The 23781-nt window shown below is 40.3% G+C and overlaps 1 protein-coding gene, 1 non-coding gene and 1 pseudogene across 2 annotated transcripts; 1 reads left to right on the forward strand and 2 right to left on the reverse strand.

Moving 5' to 3' along the window:
- Positions 1-2262: 2262 nt before the first annotated feature.
- Positions 2263-3893, reverse strand: LOC115674377 (probable sugar phosphate/phosphate translocator At5g25400). Its single transcript, XM_030596753.2, has one exon. The coding sequence runs from the start codon at positions 3720-3722 to the stop codon at positions 2661-2663; it is 1062 nt and encodes a 353-aa protein (XP_030452613.1). The 5' UTR covers positions 3723-3893; the 3' UTR covers positions 2263-2660.
- Positions 3894-4868: 975 nt separating this feature from the next.
- Positions 4869-4940, forward strand: TRNAG-UCC (transfer RNA glycine (anticodon UCC)). Its single transcript has one exon. It is a non-coding gene; the product is annotated as a tRNA-Gly (tRNA).
- Positions 4941-10779: 5839 nt separating this feature from the next.
- On the reverse strand, positions 10780-23579 carry LOC115674460 (probable endopolygalacturonase D; annotated as a pseudogene).
- Positions 23580-23781: the final 202 nt, after the last annotated feature.

Genomic DNA, 23781 nt, shown 5'->3' on the forward strand with positions numbered 1-23781 from the left:
GGCGGCCTGTAGGACGTGCCACGTCAGAAAGTGCGTTGGCTTTTTGTGGTTTCCCTTTTGGAGCGAGTACGGAAGGAGTGACGTGGATGGATTTTGACCATCAAATGAGGAGACTCCCGCGAATGGAAAAGACCTTTGGCAATAAATTAAATTAAATTAATAGGGAAAAAAATTCGACATTCATACGTATATTTTGGGATAATGACACAAATGACCCCTCAACTTTGATCAAATTGTATAATGTGATCAATGAACTTTTAATTTGTTTAATGTGATATCTGGACTTTTTGTACATGTTCAATTTAGTTTTTGAACTATATGAAAAAGTTCAATGTTGTGCTTCTATTAATTCAATTTCGGGAACAATATAGAACATTTTCACATTGTTAATGGACTAAACTGAACATGTACTAAAAGTTCATGGACCACATTGAATAAATTAAAAGTTCAAGATCACATTTCACATTGGGTTATAGTTTAAGAACCACAGTGAACAAATTAAAAATCAAAGACAGTATTGCATATTGAGCAAATCTTTAGAAACTATTTTGTGTCATTTTCCCACGTATTTTTGTCATTCACATAGGTGAATGCTAATTCGAATCATAAGATTTTAATAGAACGACATAGATCGTTGGCGTCAGCTCTCAAGCACAGGCACAATAGGTTGTCGGATCTGACGACTTCGTGAAGTCGATTGCCAAATCCTTTCCTCTACAGTGTTCGGCCGCGTTTTTTCGGTATGCAGATGTTCAAACTTTTTTTTTTGTGATAAGGAAAGTTACTAAACAAAAACGAATAAAGGCTCATTTTATTTACCAAGAAAAGAATACCCACTTTATATTTATCTGAAGAAATTACTTTGAACAGCATCAGTATTGAGTTGAACTTCCTGACATGAGAGAACAATCCACCATTACCAACAAGATGCACTCTCCTCTTTGAGGATGGGATTTATCAGCACAGAGAACGCAAGAATCAACACATTCAGAGAACTCTGCACCAGCTCGAGACAACCGGAACCAAAACATACGATATAATGACATTTGCATCGTCCGCGGTTTGATCCACTGTTGAGTCGATAAAGAATCATCCCAAGTTCGAGGAGGCCGATGAGAACATATTCCATTCGTTGAAGGGCGGAAAATGAAGAATCCAACATCAAGTTAGGACAGAAAAGTTTGCAGGTCGAGAAAAGCAGAAGTGTGATTAAACAGAGATTTATTTGCCACATTGAGCTTGATGCAGTTCCCTCTAGTTTATGGTACATATGAACTGCACTGCTCAGATTGTCCAAAGTTAAGACCTCACAACAGTCCATCGAAACAAGGCAAATTGCACAAAGCACAGGCTACTACATCTCATCCACCATTGAGGCTGCAGTATCCTCAACATGTTTAGATTGAGTCACACTGTGCGTTTGAGATCATTAGATGAGACATCATTGGAACGAAGAAGAAAACATTAGTAGCGACTTCTCAACAACCAATGTCAGTTTGGATGATAGGTCATCATCTGTTATGCTGATTTACCTCTCTCGAAAATTGAGGATGCATATCCCTGCTAAGACAAGGGACATGAACTATAGAACGAACTAACTCATGCGAAAAGGAAGATTTCATGGAGACTAATCTGTTATAAGTCAAATTCTGCCAAACTTTGAGACTTGAAATACAGATAATTCAGGGCTGGTCAGCATTACTCCACATGCTAAGAGGGTACCAGTTGAATCATTTGCCAAGTCTCAGAGACAGCTTTTATTTTCGCACACTCCAGATTTGAACTTCCATAACCTCCATAGTACATCTCAGTTCAATATTTCCACAGCAAAGTGAAGAATGAATGTGACAGTGATAGCTGCATTCCCTTTCCTCCATCATATGTCAATGCTAATGAACGAGATCTACTCACCCACATAACGTTTTACAAATCTGCTAGCAAAATATGCATCTCATTACTCGTGAAAAATATAGGGCAATGCAAAGGAAGAACGGACCGACCTAACCATCCAAATAAGAATGGCGGGTGGATTCATATAGTGAAATGATGATATCTACCGTTGCCAGGAGTTAAAGAGTGCCTAGGTTAGCGACTGCAACAACCATTTACCGATCATTATCTTTCACGTTTAAATGTCGTCCCGTAAAGGCTTTACCTTCAAAAAGTACTGACAAGTCACAAACACGTGCAAATCTCATGGTGTTCAAGTAAGAGTCAAGGACAGCAAAATCAAAGATGCAATGTCTATACCAATCCAGCAACTCAAGAAAAAAACTCGCATACATAAATAATTCATAAGAGTCAATAAGCACTGAACTCAGTAAATGATAGTCGCTACATCGCTAGTATGAAGAACAAAAGGGGAAACTGGGAAATATAGCAGGCCATAGAGATTCCTCAACTCAAGTAAAGCACATAATCAGATCCAAAGCAATAATAGACGTGAATCTCGACCCTGCCACAAGTACAAGACATCATTAACTAGCAGATGACAAGGATAAGGTAAATGCCACATACCAAATGGTGCAAATGGAAATTGAGAGACATGCCACTCAATTCACTTGCCCTTCCTCCTAACCAATTGTATCCACCAAAGACTCCCTGATAACTTATTTCCATACTCAACTCGATATTCGACTATCTCTAAATTCGATCAAAAATTAGGCTTGCGAATCTCTCTTCTCCCCCATTCCATCTCCATCCCTCTGCTCCAGCAACCTTCCCGCCTCCTCATCCGCCTGCGCAGCCTTCTTCTGCGCTTCCTTCGCCTTCAAAGCCTGCAGTTTCGAGTGATTATAATACCCCACGCCCAAGAACGCCAGCCCATAACCAAACAGATTCACGGGCGTCACGGTGTCCTTAATGACGGACCAAGAGAAGGCGATCAGCAACCAATCCTTCACAACCCCCGCCACATTCATCGTCAAGGCCGAGGTCTTCCCAACGAGCAAGAACACAGCCAGATTCAAAGCGAAGGCGCACAGCGAGTTGGTCCCGAAGATCACGAAATCGAAGTGGAAGCTGGAGGTCTCCTTCAGGACCGGGTACTCCACGAAGATCCACGGCACGAACAGGAAGGCCAAGCAGCAGGGGGCGACGTAATACAGCGAGGTGATGGGATTCAGCTGGATCCCCTTGGAAGTGAGCAAGATTTGGATCATGACCAGCCTCGTGGCCTCGAACGCGACGGCACCCAGTTGGAGGATCACGCCCCAGGGGTCAAACTTGGCCTCCCCGTAGGCGGCGACGGCCACCCCGAACGAGATCGACAGCATGTTCACCATGGTGTCGGCCTTGAAGTTCTCCTTTTTAAGCAAGACCCCGATGGAGTAGACGGCGACGGGCATGAGGGCCTTGAGCATCTGGATGAAGGAGACGGAGAGGTAGATGTAGGCGGAATTGGAGAGCCAGAGGGAGACGGAGTAGAGGGCCCCGATGGGGACGACGGAGGAGAGGTAGAGCTCGCGGGACATGGTGACGGGCTCGACGAGCTTGAAGACCTTGACGAGGAGGAAGGCGAGGGCGGCGCAGAAGGACATGTGGATCATGGTGAGGGAGATGGGGAAGGGCCAGTTGTAGAGCTTCCGGTCGAGGATGTACTTGTTGTACACGATGACGGTGAAGGAGAGGAAGATCCAGACGGCGACGTAGGTGTAGGAGAGGAGGATCTTCTTCACCACGCCCTCGCTCAGGGACCCCGACCCAGAACCGCCCTTTCCCATTTCGGCCCACGAGCAGATGGTGGAGGAGGAGCGGCGGCGGCGGCGGCGGAGGACGAGTAGGGCGGCGGCGGCGGAGGCGCGTGGGATCGGGAGAGGTGGGGGGAAGGGTCGGAATCAGATTCGGGTGGGGGAAATGGGGGAAGATCTGAGAGTTTTCACAGAGAGAGAGAGAGAGAGAGAGTGAGGGGGGAGACGATGAAATGATTTTTTTTTTTTTTTGTATTTTTAGCGAGTTCTTTTTTTGGGAATATTTTAAGGTGCGCGTTTGGAGGAACTGGGCTTTTCGGACAGAGATCGTTCGAGGACCGTTGTTGTTTTTTGGGCCGCGCCGATGGAAACTGTAGGGCCCATGCGCGTGGATTCAAAATTTCTCCTCTTTTTTGTCCCAGGTTCTCTGTTTGTCTGCAGTTTCAGTTTGTAACCAATCATTGGGAGTTCTTCAGTTGAGTTTTTCGAGGGACAAACTTTTAATTTATTTAACATGGTCTTTAAATTTAGTCCAAAGTGCAATGTCGTCCCCGAACTTTTAATCAGTTTAACGCGGTCCTCAAACTTATGGCAAATGTTTGATTTAGTCCCTGGATTATTATATTCCCGAATTCAATCGAGTCCCTGGATTATTTAGTCAAACGACTAAATTGACACATGTACCAAAAGTTTGAGGATCACATTTGTGCCATTTTCCTTATCACGAAAAATCCCTTTTGCATTTTGGCAAGGTAATATGGTCCCTTTTGCTTATAGGCCCGAGTCACGACGAAACTCAACTACAGATCTTGCTTCTTTTATTTTTGTCACTTGCGAACCGCGAGTTAGTACATTTTATGGACAAAGATACTATTATCGGCATAATTTTTTTATTTGGGCAAACAAAAGAGAGGGAGAAATTTGAATTTAGTGATGCTAGATTTGGACTCCAATTGTACATCTTGAGAAAGATTTGCACCAGTCTTAAATGAAGCAAAACCTAAGTTGGCTGACCGTTCGGCGAGTCTTGTGAAACACAGAAAGGACAATGAGAAATGTACAAAGGCGAGCCTTGAGGTATCCTTGCAGGCATATTCCGTGCATGTGCAAGTGTCGGGGCAACTAACTTTTTCAAATTTAATATAAATTAAAACTTTTCATTTTCTTTTTCAACGAGCAGCGTTTGTAGTCCAACGGTTAGGATAATTGCCTTCCAAGCAATAGACCCGGGTTCGACTCCCGGCAAACGCATGCCTTTTTCTTTTCTATTCCTTCCCTTTTCTTTTTCCATGCCTTTTTCTTTTCTATTCCTTCCCTTTTCTTTTTCCATGCGTCCTTTTTTAAAATAAGCACGACAAGCTAATTTATTTTTTCATGCATTTAATCGAGCAATAGAAGTTCATTTCCCTTTTATGAGTAGATTCATATAGCGTCATGCTGAGAAAATTCGAAAGAAAACTCTAGTTATGTACGAAAACTCGAAAGTAAACCCTAGCTACATTCATTTGTCTCATCTAATGATGACTTCATAGGACGGCACATGGTGCAAATACCAACGGTCCGTGCATTTTCTTTTGATGATTGAGGAGCGACAGGAACTCGCTGTGGTTGATTTGCCAATCAAGAGCTTAAGAATAAGCGACCTACAAAAAAACAGCTCTCTTTATTGTACATGATTGAACTTAATCCATCGGTCAAACTGATGAATTGACTCAACAAAATTTTCACAATTTTGTAATTATGAGGAAAAGCATGTCGATGAACCCGATTCTTTCCTAAAACCTGATAGACATATGTTTGTATATGTTTTGGTCAAAATGTACAGTTCTCCAATTCAATTTTAAACAGATACTTTATGCAAGTGTCATATCGTAATCATATCTATAGTTTTTATCTTATTCTTGTATAAACTTTCTACTAAGTTATGAACCATTAAGTTTTAGAAAATAATAATTAGTTTTATAATTAACTCTTATACAAATATGAAAAGATGACACAATTAGTCCCTAAACTTTCATCATCGGATTTTTAATTCGTTCAATGTAATCCTTGAACTACTCCTAAATGTTCAATCTAGTTTATAAACTTTCAAGTTATTCAATCTAATACCTCAACAAGAAAGTCAAATAAGTCGTTTGGTACTATTCACAAGTTTTATTTATTACCCTATTACCCATATTTTAAAATATCTTTTCATTTCAATCGACTTCCTAAATCAACAAAAAAAATATATTTTTTAAAACCTTTTTGGTCTTCATAAATCTTACTATAGTTTCATTTAAGTATATTTAAACTAATGATCTTTATAATAGTAAAAATATAACTCATTTAGAGTTATATCGGATTCATAGTACCTTTTAATTTCAATAAAAGTGTTTTCATAAGAATATTTAATAACGATATCAATTTATCTATGGATTTCTTGTACTTATTTAATCTAACTCTTGTCCATAATTTTTTATATAGATAGAATTTTCAAGTTTTTGTGTTTCATATTTTCTTAATCAACAGAAATTAAAATAGCCGCAATATCAACTCGATACTTTTACTATTATAGAGATCATGACTATCGTAATATTCATAAAGATAAAAAGGTAAAAAAGTAATAAAAAGATTGTCATATTTTTTTGTTGATTTAGCAAATGGATTGAAATGAAAAGATATTTAAAACCCGAGCAGTAGTGTAATTTTGGAAACTTGACCTTGTTATGGAAAGTTAAGAGATTAGATTGAACATTTTCAATGACCACATCGAACGATTTAAAAGTTCAATGATGACTTTGCATATTGAGTTAAAATTTAGGGACTATTTATGTCATTTCCCTACATACTCACATATATTATTTTTTTGGTCGAAGACATATATATCATTAAAAATATCTTTTCTATAACTAATTTTTTAAAATTTTTATTATTCTTCTTAGGAAAAAAAGCCGCAGAAAACCATAAACTATACCCATATGAAACATTTGCCATAACTTTTTTTTGTGACATAAAGAACCCAAAACTATGCCTATCGTGACAGATTTACCCTAACTTCTTCTTGAAACGTAAAAAATCCCAAATTTGTACCTACATGACATACTTACCCTTCGTCAAAGTTCCGTTAGATGATTTTTCAGTAAAAATAATGTCGTTTTTATTTCACTTAAGCCACATGGATGTCATATCAACACCATTTGCTTTCTGACGTTCATGTAGGTAGATTTTTAATATTTCTTATTGACGGATCTTTGACGGAGGGTAAATTTGTCATACAGGTATAAGTTTGGGATTTTGTGTCACAAAAAATAGTTTAGGTTACATGTGTCACATTTGGTATAGTTTGGGGTTTTTGGTGGCTTTTGTCCTTCACTTTTGTGGTCTTTATCCTTGACCATCTTGTCTTTTTCTTTACTATGAACGATAGTATCTTTTTATTTGGAAGCATAAAATAGGAAAATATTCATCAATTGTCAAGCTTTATTTTCTCAACTTAAGTTTGTATACAAGAGAGCAGTTAGATCAAGAAAGATAGACGAACCGCACTCGGAGATGGTACGGATACAGCAATAGATCAAGCCTCTCTTGGTTTAACATCATTGTAAGCATGGCACTGGAGGTACAGTGAAGGCAGCTGATCCATGGGCATTCTTGCAGAAACTGGTGAGGGGTTTTCCAGAAGACGATGTTATGGAGATGTGGTTCATCATGATGTTATTGCAAGATGCACAATTGAATGTAATCGCCTGCGTGTAGCTGAAGTCCCTTGAAACCCACTGTAGGTCACATTGTTCACAAACAGATTCAAGTTTGATGACTGCATCAACATGTGATAGTCATATACGTGAGTGATGAGTTCTTGACACTAAACAGACAACGTATAATCAAGGTGCGTGTCTTGTATGTCCTACCAAAGTTTGGTGATATGGTGAATCGCTGTAAAAACTGGTCTATGATGATGGGGTTTGCGGCTTGCACGAGCGTGATCTGCTAAAAAATGATGCTCTTGACGTAGCCGGAACTGCCCTACAGAGGAAGGGAGAGAAAATCGGCGGGAAAGGATCAGAGGTAAAACCCTTTTCAAAATGAAGATCAAGAATTCATTATCGTATTGTGATGATCTCTTTACCTGCCAAGTCTTGATCCTTGCTCCGTTAGTTGTTCTAGTAAATGTACAATTCCGCACATGTACATCTTGAATTGTTTCATGGGCTCCATGTTCTCCTAAGCTTCCAACACTTTGGGCCTGTTTGGTTTGGCTTTGGGGAATGTCTTTGGCAAAATGCAAAGACTTTTGAACTAAAATGGTTTTTCGAAATGCAAGTAGTGTTTGGTAATGTGTATTTTAAAATCACGTTTCAAAGCAACTTTGGTTTAGATACCGTTTGGTAAAAACTAATTTTGTAAAAGATTTTTGCTAATATTTTAAAAAAAAATCAACAAAGAACTCATCTACTGCCAGTAGGCCAAAACGGCGCCGGCCAGATCTGGCTGCCGGCCAATTGCCAACGGCCAGCCTTGCCTGAGGTCGCTTGACCTTAGGTGAGAACCTCAGGCAAGATGGTGTCGCCTGGGTCGTGCGACCTCAGGCGAGGAGGCCTGACCTAGGCATCGCCTGGGTTGCGTGGGTCTGGCCAACGTTGCATGCGGGTTGGCCACCGTCACCTGCGGGTCGGCCGACCTCCGGCGACCGTCGCCTAGGGGTCGCCCAACCTCAGGCGGCGCCTAGGTCACGCGATCCAGGCAGCGATCGCCGAGGTCGGGCGACCCCTAGGCAGCGGTCATCGGAGGTCGACCGACCCCCAAGCGGCATGAACAGTGCACCTTGCATTCCTAAAATGCAACTTGTTAAAGTGCCTTCAGACCTGCCTTGGGCTAAGAGACTTTAGAAGCCTTTGGAAATGCAATTGCATTTCCCCAAACTGCTCCAAAAATATTGCCAAACGCCATTTACATTTAGCCAAGAGACTTTAGAGTTCAAATGAGTATTCCAAATGCTGAACCAAACAGGCCCTTTATCTCGCATTGCAGGAGGCGGATCGGATTAGATTTGATAGTAAAATCGGCAATGATAAGTGATTCAGCAAGGATTGTAGCTTCCCTTATACCATGGCCCGGACCACATGAATCACTGATGATATTGATAGAGTAGGCGTTACCATTTATGGCGATACAATCATCCCCTGCGCGTCATTGTAGCATACATGAAGAGTGTGATCAATTGTGAATACTCAAGGACGATAAGAACGGGTACTAAAACTGGGTAAAGCCGGTGAGAACGATGATGGGAAAGTTTCGGAATTAGCCAATTGAGTACCTGTTCCAATGTTAAGATCATGGATTGTGACATGGTTTGAAGAAGATATGTCAATTCCATCCGTGTTAAGGCTGGATTTTTTTTTTTTTGGTTGATCGAAAAAACTACTTTCCATTTCATTAAGTACGGGTCCTATTACATGACAAAGAGGATTCATAGCAAATAAGCTCCCAAAAACGTGATTCTAGTATTAAGGCTGGAATGAGGTACAATTATACTGAGGTTGGAGAGAGTTGCACCACTACAAAAGTCTCTAGCAATTTGATCCTTTTAGACTGTTAATGATGCGCAATCGACACATCATTAGAAATTACTCAATGAAAAAAAAATGAATTTGGCAATCATGAGAATATGAAATGAGTAAATCGTGAGTCAAAGAGTTTGTTACTACCGTCGATAGCAGCCCAATAAAGCCTGCAAAATTAAATACGAGTAGCTTCTCAAGGAACGGAAATTTCACATATACATGAGATGAAAAGTTTTATTAGTCTATGATTTTAGTCAATTGATATTTTTGGTTAGTGATTTATAATTTGCAATAAACGGAAAAAGGGTGACCTTGGCTCCACTCCACCAAAGTGAACCTTGGCCGTCGATTACTCCTGCAGCATCTCCTGTTGAGATTCGTTATATTAAGAAAGGCCAAACAGCTATTTGCAGTTCTGCAATTGCTCTAATGAACTTGGAGAAACCAAAGCTCCACCAATCTGTTAATACACCAAAAAGAAAGAGCAAAAAATCATTAGTTCAGCTAAAAAATCTATATGAGTTGCCAGAAAGTCGCCATATGAAATGCTTCTCGTGACCAAACTTGAGATCTGTCGCCGAATCGTGCCACTTCTGGCGACTTATTTGCATGGTTTCCTTTTCTATTTGTTGCAATCTTTATTGAACGCAAAGAAAAAGACACGAAAGCTCAAACCCCATATAAAAGCTTCACTATCAAAACGTATCAAAAGTTGACTCATATGAGACTCTTGAGTTAGATAAGGATTTGAAAACGTATGGCCAAAGCTCCACAAGTAGCTTCCCCGAGCACCATAGTTCAGCACATTATAGACAGGCGATCCTGCCGCATTCCTAGGGCATACAATGGACAAGGCTACGAGACATATGAAACATGCCACAATGACTTCCTGCACCACAAAACAACCTTGTATCGGTACACTCCCATTTCAGTCACTGGTGTGACAATGCAATTCAGCTTAGTTTGAATACCTTCTAACATTTCTGTTTTGTATACTTTTATCGCAAAAAAGATTACTTTCGAGTTTCTACTATCCCAAGAGCACTTTGAGATTACCATCTATTATGGCCCCGGAAATTTTGATTTGTGAATTGCGACCCATAATTCTTCAAACTTTCGTCACTTACCCGATCTAGTCTATCAGTCCTCTACCATTTTAGGGACATAAAAGAATTTGTCATGACAAATTGAAAATTAATAGCAAAAGCTGCTAACTTTACACTGCTGATGAGGGTTGGTTCGAAAAGAAAGGGGAAGACTAGATGCCACACATTTCATTCCTTTGTGACGAAAATATTGAATTCAATGAATTAAGTGAGTTCACCACGAAAATTTGATCCAAGTTTATACATAATACGTTTCAAATTGAATGGTGTAAAAAAGGTATCGATCACGTGACTCTTTCTTATGCACACACCGCATATCGTATCATGAGTTCGCATGATACGTGCAAATCGTCATGAGTACTTTTGACTCGTATCCGTCAATTTGATTTATTGGCAAAAGCCTTCCTTTAAACCGCAGCTTGCTCATGTGCTTAGCAACTACCTAAGCAAGCGAGGCACGGGAGGCGTGGTCAGAGTAGCTGATCCATGGGCATTCTTGCACGAGGCAGTGACCGTTCTTCCAGGCGTCGATGATGTTATCTTAATGTTGTCCAATATGATATTCGAGCAACCTACACTGGAACAACTGAGCGTGATGGCTTGAGCTGAAGCGCTGGTCCCTTGAAAGCCGGAGTATGTCACGTTGCTCACCACCACGCCCGATGCCTGCATCGACATGAGTACATCACCTCAACATCTCATGTCAGAAAACTAATGTAGGAACCTTAACCCTAATATTACTGCTACATAAACAAAAATCTCGCGTGTATGTTCAACACGTTGTGTAAGCTTATACTTGAGAGGCGCTCCTGCCTCAGTAGATAATGCTCAACAGAAAACATTGTACATTGTTAATTCTTTAGATGGCAATGTTACACAAATGTGTTCGTAATTTCTTTGGGAGATTACCGCATCCTCTTGCACTACTACGTTGGTATAAAATTGGTCGATGATGATTGGATTCTTCACCTCGTTGAGCGTGATTTGATCGAAAACAATACTCTTGGCGTATCCTGAACCAATCTGTATGTATTAAACAACAGGAGATAGGTTAGTGGGAGGAAAAGGAAAATAGTAAGAGATCTATGTAATCGTGTTTGTTCTTCATTGAGATCTATCATCATTCTTTTTAAGCTATAGAGCCCACAATCACCTGCCAAGTCTCGATCCTCGCTCCATTCGTAGATCCAATGAAGGTGCAATTGCGCACTTGTACCTCTTAGACAGTGTCGCGGCTTCCATGTGCACCTAAGCTTCCGACGCTATGCAAGCATAGAGACACAAACCATCAGATTTCTAATGTATATATCCTAATTATTAGTTCGGATCAAATTAGGCACATCTCGACCATACTGACAACACGACATCTGACCTTATACCATGGCCAGGTCCGCACGAATCTCCGGTGATAGTAATATAGCTGGAGTTGCCATTGATAGTGATGCAATCGTCCCCTATATTGCATTGCATTGTGCAACACATCATTACCATGTACGAAGAAACTTTACTGCAATATAAGTAGAGATTATTTACCTGTTTGAATATTAAGGTCGTGGATGTTAAGGTGGTTGGTGTGAGAAATGTCAAGTCCATCTGTGTTAGGGCTAGTTCCAGGTGCAGTTATTCGGAGATTGGAGATGGTACCACCATCACAACCACTGATGGAGATGTGGCTCCATGGACTGTTAACGTGTTGCAGTCCACTTTGCACCAGATTGATGCAATGAAAAAAGGCCAAGGCCTGCGAACACAGTTTTCTTGTTATTGTCGTCCACAAAGAATTGGAAAAGTAGACCGAATAACACAATGCAAGCAAAAGTTCCAAGATTTATGGAGATATAGAACATCATATAAATTATCATGCTCTCATATCCATCACTATATTGACTAATAGAAAAATCTCGAATCGGTTCGAGGCGTTGGACAACGGCTTCTTACAGTTGGTCTATTCTCGCAGCCCATCAATCCCTACAAATAAAAATCATAATTCTATTTAAATTGCATAAATATTTGACAAAGAAAAGTAGCGTTGAACTTACACACATATATATTGAAAGGAAAAATGATACAAATAGTCCTGAACTTTGACTCAATGTGCAATTTGGTCCCTGAACTTTTAATTTGTTCAATGTAGTCCATGAACTTTAATCAAATATTCAATGTGGTCCCTGAACTTTCAATTTATTTTATGTGGTCCACGAACTTTTGGTACATGTTTAATATAATCCCTGAACTTTATAAAAATATTCAATGCAGTCCTTCCATTAATTCAAGTTCAAAGACTATATTGTACATTTTTATATAGTTCAGGGACTATATTAAACATGTACCAAAAGTTTAGGGACTACATTAAACAAATTAAAAGTTCAGGGACCACATTGAACATTAAGCTAAAGTTTAGGAACTACATTGAACAAATTAAAAGTTCAGGGATCAAATTACACATTGAGCTAAAGTTCAGGAACTGTTTGTATCATTATCCCATATTGAAATTACACTTGTGGATACATGATGATGCATGTTGACTGACCTTGGCTCGACCCGACCATCGATTTGCCCTGATCCTATGACATTTGAGATTGGCCACGTCTTGGAAAACCAACCAGCTATCCACAAAGCAGCCTTTCCATCCACTTAGGATGCGTTTGGCAACCGGCCAAACAGTAACTATTTCTATTCTTTTGTTTCCAGAATCAGTTTTCAAACATAAATTTGTTTGGTAAATTTTTTGTTCCCGGGCACATATTTGCAAAAATTTGTTCCCATAATCAAGAAGCAAAAAAAAGTTATTTCTTGATTTTGGGAATAAGAATCATAAATGAAAATGAAATTTTTTTTCCTTTTTCTTCTTCTTTTTCCTGGCCTGTGGCCGGCGAGGGCCACCCTTGCCAGATCCGGCGTGGGTGACCCTCGTTGCCGCGAGCCGCCCTTATTGGATCTGGCAAGGGCGGCCCCCGCCCAAGAGGTGAGGGCGTCGCGGCCCTGACTTGTGGGCGGTCGCCGGCGACCTGGCCATAGCCAAGGAAGGGGAAGAAGAAGACAAAAATAAAGAAAAATAAAAAGATTCAAAATATTATTAATAAAAAGAAATTTTGTGCAGTTACCAAATGTATTTATGTTCTTTTTCTATTCCAAGAATAGAAATTTTGGGCAGTTACCAAACACCTTCAAATGTTTAGAAATTGTTCCCAGGGACGGAATAAAAAAGAATCATTTTTGAATAAAAATTATTTTCGGGAATAAAATGATTGCCTAACGCACCCTTAGTGAACTAGGAGCAATTGAAGTCCCATCAATCTGTTCTCCAAAATAAGAGAATCGTGTACTGTACTTTATGCTATGTTTTGGAGCGAGGACGATCTGGTAATGGAAAAAGATTTACTAATAATTGATAACTTCAAACTTATAAATGTAAAGATTCAAATAGTTAAATAAATACATGGTTTAAAAATTTATGATGAGAAATGAGGTTGTTTTGCCCTAAAAAAGTTGTAAAGTAGTTCTTTTCGATATACTCAATCAAGTTATCTCTTTGAGTCGAAACTCGTATTGCGTGGATTCATCGCACGACGTAGATATAGTCGAAAAGTTTGAGAAACAATCTGACATACATCACGGAACAAAAAAAAATGATGGAGAGTCTCGTGCCTCTAATTGTTGCTATTGATTTCGACTATGACATTGTCGGCCTTGAATGAGTTTTGTCTCACAATTTCCTAATGATTTTGACATGTAATTCAGTCCACAAATCATTGGCAAAAAAAACCTAATCCTCCAAGATCTTTGTCCCTCTTATCTGAACGAATATTTTTGAAGACTTGCACGGGCCTTTGAAAAAGACAGGAGAAAGTTTAAACTTCTTCCCACCAGGAACAACTAAAGTTGGTGCGCCTTGTGCTCCACTGTCTCCACATGTATTTCCCCAAGCTTTCACAAAGGCCTAAAAAGAAAAGGAAAAGGAAATCATCGCATAAACACGACCAAATCAATCTAAATAACAAAGAAATAATGAGAAGAAAACATGCGTTTTTTCAATAGAAGGAAGAAAAAGGGAAGAAATTAAGAAACAAAAAATGTACTTGAGTGTCATCATTGACTCCATTTCCAATTGCACCATAGTTTATCACATTGTATGAGGATGGTGCTGCAACGATTCCATGGCTTAGTAAAGTTGACGAAGCAGCGAAGAGAACCAAGTATACTGCAGCTACAAATCCCTGCAAGACCAAAACAGATTTTGAAGTTGAGCCGAGGAGCTGACCATTTCATAGAGAACTGGCATTTTTCGAAGGGCATTGGGAGGAGTCGCGACTTGGCTTAGATATCGGCAAGGGAAATACTATATGTGCTACAAAGTGTCGCTAGATTCTTATTATTATTATGAGGCATGGCCAATAATTGTCATTGGGGAAAATTTTAAATAAGGGTCTCAAGTGTAGTCATGTTCTCTAGAAAGAGCCAAAGTTCACCTTATTTCAAACAAAACCCCAACGTAGCCAACTTAGTCTCAAATAGGGGCTCGAGCTCACCGGCTGGCAAAAATTTTCATCAGAAGGCGAGAACGTGAATCTCATTCTCAATGCTTCACTAATTAAAAAGCTAATAAAAAGGAGATGGAGATGGAAAAATCAACAAGGATGTGGGATTAACAACACTTTAGAGTCTGCTATCTTTTTTAAATGAATTTTGTCTATTGATCAAACCGCAGTCATAGGGACTATCCTTTCAAGAAAAATTCTCTTTCTTTATTTATGGAAGCATGTGAAAAGATTGGTTTTTCGTAAACTGCATTAGATATACGTTATTTTTCGAATATATGCAACCTTCATAAAAATAAGAATTTTCAAGTATCATGAATTTTCTCATGTTGTGTATGAAATAAACACATAAGACAAATACGAAAGACATAGCAAGTGACAATTGAATACCAATAGAACAACAAAGACTAAGTGAGAAAATGAAATCGAGCCCTTCGAAGATTTAGAAGTGGAAATTAGTCAAAAGATGCATAAAAGACCAACAGGAAAACCCCCCCAATAAAAAAATAAAACACTCACCATCTTGCACACTAAGACAAAGGACCTTCTAGGCCAACAAAAAAGACAAGAACAGATTACATGACTCCTACTCTTAAATAACTCACAATTGTATCAAGCATTTCAAGGAGATACATTCCTTAAATTTACTAAACATTGAACTAGACATAGAAACATGAATCCAAACATACATGAACATTCTAGATGCATGTAGGGGATTGAACATTTATGGATGCCTGTAGATCATTCATAAATTAGGTTTAATTACTAACACTTATGATGATTAATACATTTCATTCCTTTGCAATGAAATTATCGAATTCAAAGAAAGACAATGAATTTGGCTATGAAGAGAATGTAGACTGAGTAAATAGTTGGTTGAAGAGTTTGTTACCGTTAGTCGATAGAAACCTGACGAAGCTTGTATTTTACAATTAGTTTCTCAAGGAATGGAAATTTCGCAAATATATGAGATGAAAAGTTTTATTAGTGTATGATTTAAGCGAATTAATATTTTTCTTATTGATTTATATTTTGCAAAAAACAGAAAAGGGTAACCTTAGCTTCACTCCACCGAAGTGAACCTTGGCCGTCGTATCCTCCTGAGCCTCTACGGATGAGCTTATATTAAGAAAAGCCAACCAGCTTGCATAGCAGATCTGCCATTTAACCTAATGAGCTTGTAGCAACCAAAGTTCCATCAATCCATTGATACACCAAAAAGAAAGAGAAGTTCATTTGTACAGCTCAAAAATCTCCTTAAGTTGCCAGATGGTCGCCATACGACATGATTCTAGTGACCAAACCTGATTTTGATCGCCTGACAGTCGTCGGATCATGCCACTTCTGGCGACTTACTTGCACGGTTTCTTTTTTTATTTTTATTTTTATCTATGCAATCTTTATTGAACACAAAGAAAAAGAGAGGAAAAGCTAAATTATATATAAGCTCCAATCAAAATGTATCAAAATTTGACATATACGTGACTCTTGAGTTATCTAATGACTTGAAGACGTATGGCCGGAGCTCCACAGGTAGCCTCCCTGAGCACCGGAGTACAACACGTTATAGACAGGATCCTTATGCATTCCTAGGTGTTGACACCTAAATTTTATCTATGTCGTTTAAGGTCTAATTACATAGAAAATTGAGGGATTAATTTTTAATCCCTAAATCAAAAATATTTTCATGGCATATAGACATTATGTGCATTTGCATTAATAAGGCCTATTAGAGTATATTTTCCTTATTTATTTTCAAAAAAAAATTAAATTAAAAAAATTATTAATTAATTTAAAAAAAAAACATTATTCAACGCTTCCGAGGGCCGGCCCACTCTGGTCTTTCTTCTGGCCATTCAGTCCGGCCCTTCAGGTGCTCCTTCCCCTCACGCTCGGACAGGATGAAGACGAGCTTAGCCTCATCCTTCGTTGTCTTCGCCGACTGTCCGCCCTTCCCGAACCAGGTAACTCCTCCATTTCAGGCTCTGTTTCGTCCTGTTTTTTTAACTCGAGAACGTTAAACCAACTAGTGATTTTTAGAGCAAGTCGGGCGAAACCGAAACAAGGCTATGATGATTTGGGAGAGTTTAAGGGCCAAGACATTGTGTTTGGACTGAGAATTGCTTTAAAAGTGTCTCTGGAATGCATACTTTTTGACGCACGCCGACTGTTCGCTGAAATGTCTGAACAAAATATCACATGCCCAGAGCACCAAAGTCGATCTTGGAGTTTTTGAGTGAGACATTGAAACATGGCTATTTAGAGTTTTATGTATCACGTCCGAGTCAAAAGCCATACTAAATCTCAACCTTAAACCTTTGTTTGAGCTTGTCCACCTTCTGTTGGGTAAGGTGTCCGAGTAAAGGCCAAACCGAAAATAAACATGAAATCAGTTTATAAAATCTTCGGTCTACGTCTTATTCGTTTTTAAGTTTGATGTTTTGGTGACTGACTCCATAATTTCGTGTGATTTTGTGGCCTGAAAATCGTCTTCCCGAGTCGGCCATGGACGAACACGCTTTTGCCGGAAAACCCATTCCCTATGCCAAAGAAGCCCGCGGTTTGAGCCCCCTCAGTTACTCTCATGTCCCGCCGTTTTCATATGCGTATATACATTTATATGGTGAATCGGTTACCGTCTCGAAATGTTTCAATGTTTTAACGTCGCCGAGGTTATCACGGCGATAGCCGGAGTACTTGGCTACGGGAGTGTGGTGGTCGATGGGAATGAGCCGATGACGGCCGTCGGCGTCGACGGCAAACGTTGAGGGCCGTGGAAGGTTCGCTCCGGCGAGGCATGAAGGTGAAGAGCCCTCGGCGTGGTCTCAGTGAGCTCTCGGTGACTCCATGAGGAAGAAGGACGTGCATGGAAAAAGCACGCAGGGGAGGAAAAAGTAATAAAAAATAGAGAGAAAAAGAAAATCAAAAGAAAGGAATAAAAAATAGAAAGGGAGTGGGGGGTCCCGGGTCATGTGTTGGGCGGATCGGGTCAGGGGATCCGGTCCGGAATTATTATATTATTAAAAATATTTAAACATTAAAAAATATTAAAAATATTAAAAAATATTAAAAATTCCAAAAAAATTCGAAAATGTTTTAAAAACCCAAAAATCTAAAAAAATCTAAAAAAAACATTAAAAAATTCAAAAAATTCAAAAACATTAAAAAATTCGGAAAAAATTCGAAAAATTCCAAAAAAAATCAGAAAATTAGGAGATGTTCAGAAATCAGTTTTGGGCTTAATTTCACTAGATTTTAGGTTAAAAACTCAAAAAAAATGAAAAATGAGAAAAACCCTCTAAAAAATTCTCAAAAATCGGATAAGCCATTAGGGCTTTACCTTAGGGTTAATACCAAGAAAAACCCTAAACTGGTACATTTGTGACAATTTTACCCCAAACTATTTTTTTGACCATAAAAAACTCCAAACTGGTACACTTGTGACAAATTTACTCTGAACTATTTTTTTGACAACCAAAAACCCTAAACTGGTATACATGTGACAATTTTACCCCGAACTAATTTTTTAATATTATTTTTTATTTTTCGAATTTTTTTATTAAATTTTTTTATTTTTTCTTTTTTCCTTTCTCTTCAACCTCTGGCCAGTCGCCGGACCGGCGATCGGCCAGAGGCGGAAGCCGGCGAGGTCGGCCCCGCCGGCCACTGGCGAGGCTTGACCTCGCCGGCGTTGGGCGAGGTCGGCCTTGCCTTGCAATGGCGAGGTTGAGCCTCGCCGGATCGGGCGGGGCCCGCCCGCCGGCCTCGGGCGAGGCACGACCTCGCCGGGCGCCGGGCGAGGTCGGCCTCGCCCAAAGCCGACGAGGTCGAGCCTCGCCAGCCGGCAAGCGGACCGAGCCCTCGCAGATCCGGCGAGGCTCGACCCCGCCGTGTGGCGAGGTCACCGCCGGCGTTGGGCGAGGTCGGCCTCGCCCCGCAACGGCGAGGTGCACCGCCGGCGTTGGTCGAGGTCGGCCTTGCCTCGCAACGGCGAGGTCGAGTCTCGCCGGATCCGGTGAGGGCTCGGCCCGCCGCTGCAAGGCGAGGCCGACCTTGCCCAACGCCGGCGAGGGCCGGCCCGCCGGGCCGGGCGAGGCTCGACCTCGCCGGCGTTGGGCGAGGCCGACTCGCCGTTGCAAGACGAGGCCGACCTCGCCCAACGCCGGCGAGGTCATGCCTCGCCAGCGGTCGGCGGGGCCGGGCCCTCACCAGATCCGGCGAGGCTCGACCTCGCCGTTGCAGGGTGAGTCCGACCTCGCCCAACGCCGGCGAGGTCGAGCCTCGCCAGTGGCCGGCAGGGCCGACCTCGCCGGCTTCCGCCTCTGGCCGATCGCCGGTCCGGCGACCGGCCAGAGGTTGAGGAGAAAGGAAACAATAAAGTAAAGAAAAAATATAAAAATAAATAAATAAATTCGAAAAATAAAAAATAATATTAAAAAATTAGTTCGGGGTAAAATTGTCACATGTATACCAGTTTGGGGTTTTTGGTAGTAAAAAAAATAGTTCAGGGTAGATTTGTCACAAGTGTACCAGTTTAGAGTTTTTTATGGTCAAAAAAATAGTTTGGGGTAAAATTGTCACAAGTGTACCAATTTAGGGTTTTTCGTGGTATTAACCCTTTACCTTAGAGCTTTTGATTGCATTTTCTTTTTAGAGACGATGCTAGGTCGCTGGTTGTTTATTTTCTTCATTATTATCTGGTTGCGCACTTTTAATACATTGATTGTTATTTTCTATTTTTATAACGATTAGGTGGAATCTTAACTTTTTCAATAGACTGTCCGGTACGTTAGTTTGTGAGTGATCAAGTTTAGGTACCGAAAGGGCACTAGTAGATCGCTAGTGTAATCAAGTCCTCGAATTTTGGAATCTCCGATTTTCGCACGTATCGAGACGACACTCCCGCGTCTCGATTAGGGTTTCAAGCCGACCTCTAATCATGGCTAGTGGCGACTCCAATTGAATGTGTAAATTAGACAATTCTCGTCGCGTGGGGTATGAGGCTCGGGAGTGCCTCGGTCCTTGACAAATACCTCTTGGCCTAAATCCGATCGGTTCGGGTAGGTCACGACACTAGGGCATACAATGGACGGCGCTATGAGACAAAATAAACATGCGACGACGACGTCATGCACTATTTAACAACTTTGTATCGATATGCTCCCATTTTAGTCAATGGTATGACAATGCAATTCAACTTAGTTTGAATGCCTTTCCAGATTTCTGTTTTGTATACTTTGTATATTAAATAAGATTAATTTCCAGTTTCCACTATCCCGAGAGCACTTTGAGATTACCTTCGTTTATGGCCCGCAGAAATTTTGATTTGTGATTTTTTTTTTGGTCAAATGATTTGTGAATTGAGAGCGGTAATTTTTCACGCTTTCGTCGCTTAGCCGATTAAGTCCATCATTTCGATCTCTACCATTTTAGGGACATAAGCGAATTTGTCGTGATAAATTGAAAATTAGTAGCAAAAGCTACCAACTTTACACTGCTGATGAGGGATGGTCCAAAAAGAAAGAGGAAAACTAGAAGACATACATTTCATTCCTTTGCTACGAAAATATCGAATTCGACGAATTAAGTCAGCTTACCACGAAAATTTCATCAAAGTTGATACATAATACGTTTCAAATTGAATGGTGTAGAAATGATATTGATCATGTGACTCTTTTCTATGGGCACACCCCATATCATATCATGACTTCGCATTATACGTGCAAATAGTCACGAGTACTTTTGACGCATATCCGTCAATTTGATTTATTGATGAAAGCCTTCCTTTTTATTAAAAATGACATGAGAATACATATCATCATCTCATATCAGCTGAATTTCAAATTCTCACATATGTCAATACGAATAATTGCATGAGAGAAATGGGAGACATCTGCGGAATTATCATAAATTGATGAAGTCGTATGTCTACATGTGTAAACCGCAGCTTGCTTATGTGCTTGGCAACTACCTAAGTAAGCAAGGAACAGGAGGTGTGGTTGAAGTAGCTGATCCATGGGCATTCTTACACGAGGCAGTGACCGTTTTCCCAGGCGTCGATGATTTTATCTCGATGTTGTCCAATATAATATTCGAGCAACCTCCACTGGAACAGCTGAGTGTGATGGCTTGATCCGAGGCACTAGTCCCTCGAAAGTTGGTGAAATTCACGTTGCTCACCACCACACTCGATGCCTGCATCGACATGCATAGATCGTCTCAACATCTCATATCAGAGACCAAATAGAGGAACCTTAACCCTAATGATACTGATACATAAACAAAAATCTCGTGTGTACGGTCAACAGGCCGTGGAAGCTTTTACTTGAGAGGCGCTCCTCCCCCAGGTAAATAATGCTCGACAAAAAGCGTTGTACATTGTTAGTTGTTCAGCTTGCAATGTTACACAAATGTGTTCGTAATTTCTTTTTGAGATTACCGCATTCTCTTGAGCTACTACGGCAGGATAAAATTGGTCGATGATGATTGGATTCTCCACCGCATTGAGCGTGATATGATCGAAAACAATATTCTTGGCATATCCCGAACCTCCCTGCATGTATATAAAGAGGAGGAGATTGGTTAGGGGGGGGGGGGGGAAGAAAAGAGTAAGAGATCTATGTAATCTTTTTTGTTCTTTATTGAGATCTATCATCATTCTTTTTTAAGCCATAGAGCCCATGATCACCTGCCAAGTCTTGATCCTCGCTCCATTCATCGATCCAGTGAAGGTGCAATGCCGCACTTGTACCTCTTCAACTGTGTCGCGGCTTCCTTGTGCACCTAAGCTTCCAATGCTATACATGCATAGAGACCCAATCCATCAGATTTCAAATGTATATATCCTTTCGGATCAAATTTGGCATATCTCGACCATAATGACAACACGACAGCTGACCTTATACCATGGCCAGGTCCGCATGAAACGTCGGTGATAGTGATATAGCTGGATTCACCATTTATAGCGATGCAGTCATCCCCTATATTGCATAGCATTGTGCGACAAATCATCACCATGTACGAAGAAACTTTACTGCAATATAATTAGATCTTATTTACCTGTTTGAATATTAAGGTCATGGATATTAAGGTGGTTGGTGTGAGAAATGTCCAGTCCATCTGTGTTATGGCTAGTACTAGGTGCAGTTATTCGGAGATTGGAGATGGTACCGCCATCACAACCACTGATGGAGATGTGGTTCCTTGGACTATTAATGTGGTGCAGTCCACTTAGCACCAGATTGATGCAATGGAAAAAGGACAAAGCCTGCGGACACAGTTTTCTTGTTATTGTCATCCACAAAAGGAATTGGAAAAGTAGACCAAATAACACAATGCAAGAAAAAGTTCCTAAATTCATGGAGGTATAGAATATCATTTAATTTGTCATGCTCCCATATCCACCACTATATCGGCTAAAAAAAATCTAGAATCGGTTCGAGACATTAGCCTGTGGCTTCTTACAGTTGGTCTATTCTCGCAACCTGTCGATCCCTGCAGACGAAATCATAATTATATTTAGATTGTATAAATAATTGAAGGTGAAAAGTAATGTTGAACTTATACAAATATATACATAGACACTACACTTATGTATACGCAATAATGTGTGTTGACTGACCTTAGCACCACCCCACCAAGGTGAGCCCTGGCCGTCGACTTGTCCTGATCCTTTGACGTTGAGATTGGCCACGTCTTGGAAAACCAACCAGCCACCCGTAGAGCAGCCTTTCCATCCACTTGGTGAACTAGGAGCAATTAAACTCCCATCAATCTGTTTTCCAAGAAAAGAGAATTATGTACATTATGCTATGCGTTGGAGCAAGGACGCGGTGATAATGAGAAATTTTTTATTAATAATTAATTACTTAAACTGAGAAATGTAAAGGTTCATATTGTTGGATGAATGCGTAGCTTAGTTTTTAAAAATTTTTGATGAGAAATGCAGTTCTTTTGCCGTAAAAAAGTTGAAAAGTAAATTCTTTTTGATGTACTCAGTCAAGCTATCGTCTGAGTTAGAACTCATATCGCGTGGGTTCATCGCACGATATAGATGTAGTCGAATTGTTTGAGAAATAATCTGACATTCATCATGATACAATAAAAAATGACGAATACCCTCGTGCGTGTAATTGTTGCTACTGATTTCGACTATGACACTGTATGCCTCGAATGAGTCTTGCCTAACAATTTCCTAATGATTTTGACATGGAATTCAGTCCGCAAAACATTAGCTAGAAACATTAATCCTCCAAGATCTTTGTCCCTCTTACCTGAACGAATATTTTTGAAGACTTGCACGGGCCTTTGAAAGAGACAGGAGAAAGTTTAAACGTCTTCCCACCAGGAACAACTAAAGTTGGTGCGCCTTGTTCTCCACTGTCTCCACATGTATTTTCCCAAGCTTTCACAAAGGCCTAAAAAGAAAAGGAAAAGGAAATCATCGCATAAACACGAACAAAACAATCTAAATAACAAAGAAATAATGAGAAGAAAACACGGGTTTCTACAATAGGAGAGAAGAAAAGGGAGAGCAATTAAGGGAAAAAAATGTACTTGAGTATCATCACCGACTCCACTTCCTGTTGCACCATAGTTTATCACATTGTATGTGGGTGATGCTACAACGATTCCATGGCTTAGTAAAGTTGACGAAGCAGTGAAGAGGACCAAGTATATTGCAGCTACGACTCCCTGCATGACCAAAACAGCTTTTGAAGTTGAGCTGAGGAGCTAAGTACTTCATAGAAGACTAGCATATTTCCAAAGGGTATCGGGAGGAGTCGCGACTTGACTTAGATCTCCGCAAGAGAAATACTGGATGCACTAAAAAGTATTGCTAGATTTTATTTTGTCAAGTGGTATGCCCAATAATTGTCACTAGAAAAAATTTCAAATAAAG

The sequence above is a fragment of the Syzygium oleosum genome, unplaced genomic scaffold (genome assembly GCF_021117445.2).
Source record: "Syzygium oleosum isolate NSW1041296 unplaced genomic scaffold, Sole_v2.1 Sole_v2.04, whole genome shotgun sequence".
NCBI classification, from domain to species: Eukaryota; Viridiplantae; Streptophyta; class Magnoliopsida; order Myrtales; family Myrtaceae; genus Syzygium; species Syzygium oleosum.